General features: G+C 36.8%; 1 protein-coding gene across 1 annotated transcript; it reads right to left on the bottom strand.

Annotated features, from left to right (window-relative positions):
- Positions 1 to 591: 591 nt before the first annotated feature.
- Positions 592 to 2,593, bottom strand: nkx2.1 (NK2 homeobox 1). The gene is made up of 2 exons (XM_070877452.1): positions 2,224 to 2,593; positions 592 to 1,262 (listed from the first exon to the last, which is right to left on the bottom strand). Exons 1-2 carry the CDS (start codon positions 2,591 to 2,593, stop codon positions 592 to 594), a joined length of 1,041 nt encoding a protein of 346 aa, XP_070733553.1.
- Between the last annotated feature and the right edge of the window lie 6,711 nt (positions 2,594 to 9,304).

Raw genomic sequence — 9,304 nt, 5'->3', positions numbered from 1 at the left:
TTAAGTTACAACAAAAACGACTTTCTTACGCCGGCAATAACGAACAAACTATCAAATACTGTACACGCTCAGTCCATGATGAAAACATTTTTTACAGCATAATATACAAATTACTAAAAACTATAAATTCAGCCCAGACATGTGTATTTTACAGAAATGTGCATCTAAGTTTTATAGTAAAAACTAAGAAAATGCCAATAAGCTATCGTTTCTTTTCTTTCCGAGGAAAGAATATTACTGGGTGTCACATTTTTTTGTTAATACTGTATTATATTTCGAAAGCTTCATTCTATACGACCCCCACAAAAAATGTTATATTTACAGATCTTACATATGAACAGATCTGTGTTCTGTAGAGTTCAGTCTATGTCTGCATATGGAGCAATCTCTTTCACTGTGATATAAGTCCAGCCAGCAATTCCATTCCAAGTCTACAAAACAAAATAAATTTACAGCGTTTTGCCATCACTTCAGCAGGGGCCTCCTCCTATACTGATGCATATCTACGCAAATTAGTACCCGAACACTTTACCAAAATACAGCAGATATGAATCAATACAATTGTGTTAAAACACAAACTAAGTGAATCATTCACCAGGTCCTACCATACAGTAAAGTAGAGCATGACATGGCTGTACCATAATCAGAACTAGAAGAGTTTAGGTGAGACAAGCTAGTGACGTGGCTTTGGATAGACGAAGGACTTCCTGAGGTTTGCCCTAATTCCGATGTCTGACCTGTGCTATTTGCTTGCTGGCTTGGGCCGTGAGCAGTGCCATTGGTAGCCACTGTGATCGGTGTGTTGGTCGATTGCAGTTGCTGGGTCTGCATAGTCGTGCTTGGGGCATTGGCACCTCCTTGGCATGGTTTTCCATCTTTAACCAGAACAGGTACAGCTACTCTTCTCGGAGACTGCTGCTGCTGTTGGCAAGTGTTGTTGTCCTGCTGCATGTGCTGCTGAGCTGCCTTGTCTTTGGCTTGCCGCTTCATCTTATAACGGTGGTTCTGGAACCAGATCTTCACCTGAGTGGGCGTGAGATGGATCATACTGGCCAAATGTTCTCTTTCAGGGGCTGAGAGGTATTTCTGCTGCTTGAAGCGCCTCTCTAACTCATAAACCTGGGCTTGAGAGAAAAGCACTCTGCGTTTTCTCCTAGGTGTACTCTGGAGAGGAGCCATGGGTTTGCCAACGTCTCCAAGAGAACCCAATGCACCCATTCCGCCCATGTTCATTCCTGAGGACGGGGCCATGAAGCGGGAAACTAGAGAGTGGGGATAAAAGAATAAACTTAGACAAAGACTTTTACAATTAAGTAAGTATACATGATTTTCAAAGGTATATTTATTCCAGCACAATTTTAATATAAAAATCCCAAACCACATAGAGGTGTTCCATAAAATTAATCAATTAAATTAAGATAACATTTTCCATTCATTGCAGTAATTTTTGAGTGCCCTGTTTCAATTTAGTAGCTTTAAATGGAACAGGCTTCTAATATATATTTGTTTGCAAACGATTAGGAATTTCAGTCACTTTAAAAAGCTGGTATTACAAAAAAAGATTTAGGTTGGAAAGTTTTTTAATGTTTAAAGGGTAGTTTTGCTGAATAAACTATACAGGATTGTATATTTTTAATTTGTGTAGAAATGTTGTTGCGGTTTTCAAAGAGCAATGTTTAACTTTAGGACAATGTATTATATGTATTTAAACATTGTAAAACATGTATAAATAAAGATAACAACACTACTTCCCTGTGCACTGGGCAAATATACCTTTCCAACATTATTCCACATTGCTAATGCGTGTTTTCTACATTTAAACACGTTTAATCTGGGTACATTAGTACAGTACTTGAAACACAAGTAAAGTGCAAGAAATATCTGTACTGTACAAGGATAGGATCACTTAAACTGTCTATATATTGACACCACAAAATATACCGACTTGCGACACAAGAGAAAGCACGTGAACGAAAACTAAGGTGTTTGAAATGCAACTGAGTACTAGTTGCGTTATGTATTAAAAAAATACTTGATCCGATCTTAATGAAAAATCGAAACATGCAAAACAAATGCATTAGAAAAACATGAGATTGGAAATACTAATTTTTGAACGTCATTTTCATAATCTCAACAAATTTAGAATATTTGAAATATGTTTACAGTTTGAATAGCTTACTGTTTAACTGGTCCTGTTTATTAGAATCTAATTATTCCACTCACTGGATGAAAAGCGTGGATCCGGATTCGTCCCGTACCAGCCTGTCGCGCTTGCACTGTTCCTCATGGTATCTTGGTAAGCAGGAAGCTCGCCCATGTTGCCAATATTGCCGTTGCAGTAGCCTCCCATAGCAGCGTGTGAAAGCTGGGGGACCCCGTGCGACATGTGGTAAGTCGCCGCAGGCACCGACGTATTATGTCCGATCGGGTGTTGTTGCATGCCCGGCTGAGAGACCTGTGGCTGCCGGTAAGTTGTCAAGTGAACTCCGAGGTTACCCGCTGCGTCCATGCCAACTTTCTTGTAGCTCTCTTCGATGGGGCTCAAAATATCTGAAACTGAGAAGGGCGTAGTATGCTTGGGGCTCATCGACATGGTTCAGCAGCGAAGTAGGCAAATTTGCTGAACGGATAAACAGTGTTATGTTAGCGCCGATCTTGTGGACGTACACGTAAGAGAGTGATTGAAGTCCGCCTTAATTGTATTAAGTCGAGGCTATAGACCTGCGAGCGCCTAGCTTTTGTTTGTTGTAGCCAGGCGCCAGGTTTTAGACAGACAGGAGAGGCGGGGCATGAGCGCAAACGAGCAAACAATAGAGCTCAACATCTTGCTAAGATAATTAGGTAACATGCTGATGGCAAGGTAAATACTTTCGAGTTTACCTTGCAAACATATTTTAATTTTGTGAAATATTAAATAACCGAACATTTGAAGGTATCCGTTGGTTCAGTGCATTATCTATAAAGGATGTGCAATAAGATTTCATTGTATTATCAGTGGTTATGTTTACGCGAAGGTCAGTGTTTAACTCTGACTTTTGATATCATTGATAAAGCCAGGGGATAATTGCACTTTTAGATCGTGTTTTCAGTATGGTTAAATTATACTTAAGTAATGTAAAAGTGCACTTGCTACCTAGGAATAACTAAATATCTTTAGTCAGAGTGGCAGCATAAATGCTTGTTCGCTTTGTGGCTGTGCTCGATATTAATGCATAAGGATCATTTTGCTTCAATTCAGGGGCTCTTATTCAGTAGCCAAGAAGTCTTTCAGGAGAAAGAAGGCTCCCGCATGAGTTAACATCGTTCAAGTGTAAACCTCTGCCCTGATTATACTTCACTTCTCCTGGAGAGGCGAGATTTCCACAAGATTTAATGTCAGAATGTTATTCTTGAATCCGCATGTTAAATGTCCCTTTCTGCGCTGAAGCAGATATTTACTGTACCCATCCCCAAAATACACCACGATTGTAACATTTACCTTATATTTTCTGGCGCAAAATTCACGATTTGCACACTTACATTTGAAACAAGGTAACTTGCATTAAATCACATAAAGTATTCTGACTGGCATCTATATAATCCTTTAAACATTTCACATTTCTTAACAACATTTAGATAAACGAAATTCCGGTCATAAATCAGATTGACAGTTTAAAAAAAGATCTTGCCTATAGTATGTTCAGTTAATTGATAGCTTGTATATCATCCTACCCGTATAATGAAGTATTTGTGCCGTTTGCAATCAATTTTTGATTGGTGTATCTATATATAGAGTTTACACTAGTACACGAAGAGGTACATCTCTGTCCAACTGTGGTTCTGTTCATTCCTGTGCTAATGACTTCCACCCATCGCCCGTTAATTTCAAATCCCCAAATATTTTGGGATTTATTATGCAATATATGATCTTACGAATTATCGCAATCACATATCTTATATTGCTGTTGCAAATAGATACTGCATTCGAACGAGTGGTTTTATAAATTATTTAATTTAAAGTCAGTCTTTATTTACTTTATAATAACAACGTTAAAATACTAACGAGCACTACCGGCAGAGGTGGGATGATTGTTAGAGATATTCCAGGCATGTTTAATACGGTAAGCCTAAAAGCTCACTAAACAATACAATTCTATCTTTGGAATCATATATTTTCTTTTTCTGAATCAAACTCCGAATTACTAATAGCCAGTCATTGTAATACTGCATTTAATTTACAGACTTAAAATGCACATTGGCTGCTGATTATCTAGTAAAAAAAAAATTATGATGTGCAAAACATTTTTAATTGCTCGATTATCCACATAACGCTGTGAAAATTGATTCTTCTTTTCCAATATTAATGTGTGTTACTGCTTGAAGCACTGGAATAGTTATTTATTATTGTATGAATAATGTGCGCGATCTTACCCTATTATTGACCCCATTCTCTGCCCAGCTGTTATGTAATAACCAAGGAGGGATGATATACAATGTGCAGGTTCATACAATCCTATTTTGAGAATGGCGCAGTCCTTTCTATAGTTATGTGCACTTCATGGCGGTCTACATGGAGATTGTTCAATAGCTTCTGACCTTACACAATCCATTTGATAATACTCGAGATGTCGTACAAGGCTAGATATTGTCAATCAAATGGCCCAAAAGCTAATGCAAATGGTCCCGCCAAGACCAGGGTGTTATACAGATATGCGTCAGTTGGTGGAACAAAATAAATGTCACTAAATTTGATATCAAAGTCACAAACTTGTATTTCGGATAAAAGTTTAGTTTCTCTCGTGTTTCTGGGGTCTCACTTTTGAAGGTTGTAAAGTAGTGAGAATTATAATACTAACCACAGTTCTTTGAAAACAGATTTTATAATTTTCAAGCAGTAGTTGCGATATGAACTTTATAAAATAGATATAGTATTCTAATGCTTTTAGCAGAATGGGATTGCATTTTATGTTTCACCTGGCATTAAGCGATGTGACGAACTGGTCAACACAATGGCCAGATACACAAAACCAGAACCCTTTAATTGCCTTTCAAGTATAATTAGTGTTATTATAGTGAAAATCGTAATGGCGATATAGCAGCGTGTTACGTTCATTTGGGGGTTTTGATAGCCGAAACATACAGTGAACTGCTATTCATTATTGAGATTGTTTTGCTGCGCTGTGTGAACAGGACCTTCCTTCTTACATCAACGTTTGGTACGCTTTTTCCTCTCCGATCACAACAGGATGAATATTGAACAGACTTCATGTTTGAAAAGTGCAAGATACATTTATTGACCATGAAGCTATTCAATTATATTTTAATGAACATTCAGAAAAGTATTTTCATGTGAAAGTGTTTCCAAAGTTGCATATTTTGTTTGTATAGGTGTGATTCCACATCTATGTAAAATATGTACACATTTCATCAATGGAAAACTCTGCTATTAAATTATATTTAAAATAATGCATATTGAAACTTAATCATTGCAATCATTTATTCGTGTAAAAGGGAATACATTTGCACAAACCATTTGTTATGTAAGTTTCTATACTTATCAATAAATAATCAGAATCCCACAACACAAATTGAAAGCCGTAAATATTTGCAATGTTTCCAGCTCCTGCACCAACGCTAATATATATAATTACATTGCATAGATACTTTTTGGAATAGAATTATTTCGAAATTTGACAAACAATACAAGCCTTTTGGACCAGGTTTATAATTGGATATAGGTTGATAAACTAAAGTGCCTAAAAATCATACACATTGGAATTCCGCGTCTGTGTCAGAACCGAGCTCGAGTCCAGTTACCATTATCCAGATTTAGCAAACTGGGGTAAACATGGTGTGCAAAGTTTTAAAAGTACAGAGAGGCAATAACATTATATTGTTGATATTTGATAGTTGTCACACGGTTATTTTACCGGAGGGGCATCATTTTATGTAAACTATCAACTATCAGCTCTATTTTAATCGCGTATTGATGCCGAACATCTTAAAGTGTTATCCGAATGTTCATAACTATCAGTGCGGATATATATGGGACGACAAGGGAAAGTTGTTTTGATTATAATACATGCTTGCAACAATTAGACATCTTGCACTTGCTTGATGATTAACTCTAGAAAGTAACATCAACAAACAACTGAATTAATTAGCAGAAAGTGAAGCCAATAGACACTATACCCGACAGCGCAGAGCGCTTCCAAATCACAGCACGTTCTACTTTGCGACTTTGTAATTCCCAGCAGCCCAGCAACAATTAGTAACACTGCAGTAGGTCGATAGCAAGCGAGGTATGCCTTTGAGAAATCCCATTTAATAGAAACTGAACGCGAACAGCGGCCTCTGTTGATGGGTTTCTACTTACAAGTTATTCAGGGGGGAAAGTACGATGAGTGCCCAATTGTTCCCTTTCTCTCCAACTCCAGATTTTACAGGCAGACGTAATTCAAACTTCTTGTAGTGATAGAAATTGATGAGATGTCGATTTGTGGAACGTTTGCTCTGGAAAAAAAACAGTTGTGATTTGTCAACAATATTAAAACCAAGATTTTTTTCAGTCTAACAAACGTTGTTTTCTCTAAATCCGATTCAATTCCAGAATATCGCCAGTAGTTACCTCCTACATTATTTTATCAGAACAATAGGAGTTCCACTTTATCCAGATTATGGTGCAAGCCATTTGTTAAATTATATGGCATGCCGACCGATGTACATATATCGCAAACAGTTTGTTTCGCATTTACAATTTGGACAATCACAGTAAAATTATGGAAAGTGGAGCGTTCCTTGAAATTTACTACCACATTCAATATTTTAAGCATTCAGTTTTCATCATGAATCAGTTAACTATCTTAATTGAATTGCATCTTCTATCTCAAATTGAAGTATACAGTGTAACTCAACTCACTATTTCGATTGATCGTAATACTTTCTAGAAATCTTAATGCAGCACAACATTAGGTCATACTATATTGTGCGAAGATAGGGTAAATTAAGTTATATACATGGTTCAGTTTAAAGTGACATTCCTTTCATACGTCAAGATTCAAATTTCTCACAAAATGCAGACACAAAAGCAGAAGGTGTATAAAATATATTTGTGCTAATGGTGCACGTTTCATAAAACAAAAATAACAATCCAGTTCGCCTCGCCTAGCTCATTAGATCATAATGATTTTAATATGTTTTCCTGCGCCAAAGCTTTTTTGGCTAATAAGATCACGCCGAAGTTAAGGTCAATTTAATGCACCAGAAACAAACTGTAAAAATGCAGATAAAGAAGGTGAAACAGAAGGCAATATTCTACTGATCATCACAGCAGTGAAAATCAAGCCTTCAATATGGTATTCAAGTCGACATCTTCTCATTTCACCTTGTATTGTGGAATATGCCCTTATATTTTCATGAAAAGATTTAGGATTTTTCAATAATAGATTCCTGGAGCATTCTAGTATATAAAGTGTTGTGTTTTCCGGTTAGAGTTCAGAAAGCTTTAAAGAGGAAACCTAAAGTATCAACCAGATCAACGCTCAGAAAACCGACGCTCTCTTTGTGTTAAGGTTTTGGATGAAAAACAGTGATAAACGTAGAAAATTAACACCTCTTGCATTGGTAAATACAAACTTGTGCAATTTGAAGGATTTCGGCTATAGAAGCAATCTCTCCACACAATGTTCACCCACCTCCGCAAATATATTGATCCCTTGCTATGTTTTTCTAAACTGTTGCAAAGTACTTGTCTCTTAATTGAAGAACTGTATCTTGTAATGATAATGCTAAATCTGTCTCTCTTTAAATAATTCCCAATTTCATACCTCTGGGAGAGACATAAATCAATGATTTATAGCTCACGTTAAAGAATTTGTAATGAAAAGATACATTTCTTCAATTAAAGAAACAAGTGGAAAATACATTAGTAGGATGTATGAAAAGCCCGGGAAAGGATTAAATCCTTTCTAACAAAGAGTCAGTGATTTGTTCAGTTTAAAAGCTTCAAAGAACTGTGCAGTCGCACGACTCAAACATTGCATGTTTACAGCATCGCCAAGGGGTTACAGATTTCTCAAAGCAAATTTGAGCAATGGGTTATGCTAAATATTTAGAAACGATTTTAGATATTTGCTACGTTTGACTTAAGTGAGCAAAAATACACCCATAAGAAACAAAGCAAGCAACCAGTTTTTGAAATTGGCTTCAGTGTGCGCTCCAAACTTGGAAATAAAACGACGTAGAATATACAGCACGGGAGATATGCCATTCGGCCCAATTAGTCTGTGCTGTTGCTTATACATAACACATAAGAACATAAGAAATAGGAGCAGGAGTAGGCCATAAGGCCCTCGAGCCTGCTCCGCCATTTAATACGATCATAGCTGATCCGATCATGGACTCAGGTCCACTTCCCCATAATCCCTTATTCCCTTTTCATTTAAGAAACTGTCAATTTCTGTCTTAAATTTATTCAATCTCCCAGCTTTCACAGCTCTCTGAGGCAGCGAATTCTACAGATCCACAACTCTCTGAGAGAAGAAATTTCTCCTCACCTCAGTTTTAAACGGGTGACCTGTATTCTAAGATTATGCCCTCTAGTTCTATTCTCCTCTATCAGTGGAAACATCCTCTATGCATCTACCTTGTCAAACCCCCTCTAATCTTCTACGTTTTGATAAGATCTCCTCTCATTCTTCTGAATTACAATGAGTAAAGGCCCAACCTACTCAACCTTTCCTCATAAGTCAACCCTCTCATCTCCGGAATCAACCTTGTGAACCTTCGCTGAACTGCCTCCAAAGCAAGTATCAATAAGTTTAGAAACACTTCCGTTCCAAATAATTTGCTAGCTGAAGACTACTTTTCAGAAAGATCTGTTTTTAGGTTGACATCCTTATGTTAAATTATATTAAACGCAATGTTTTAAAAGTCTTTATCCACTATTTGGTCCGAAAGCTTACTTTGCAATTCCGAGTTCGCCCATTCAGCAAAACTGCTTTTTATTTTTTCTATATTTTACACTTTGAGACTTTCAAACGTCAATAAAGACTATATATCTTCCCAATTTCAGAATGTTTGAGTTAGAACTGTATTCAGTCTAACAATATATATCTCTGTCATGCCTTATAAGGATCAACAGCTATTGAAAATATAACAAACGATTTTCACTTTATTGGTCTATTGCAGCTTCGATTGAAATTCACTGAACTCGGAGCATGTGAATACAGTGCAATTGATAATTCATTCCGAATTCTAAACGGGTTAGTCAAAATGCGTCATGCATTTATTGCAACTTCTATCTTTTCATAACTGTAAGTTATAT

This window comes from Pristiophorus japonicus, chromosome 4 (assembly GCF_044704955.1).
Source record: "Pristiophorus japonicus isolate sPriJap1 chromosome 4, sPriJap1.hap1, whole genome shotgun sequence".
NCBI lineage: Eukaryota > Metazoa > Chordata > Chondrichthyes > Pristiophoridae > Pristiophorus > Pristiophorus japonicus.
Note: the sequence above shows the minus strand (reverse complement) of the source record. Positions and strands in the feature narration are given on the sequence as shown.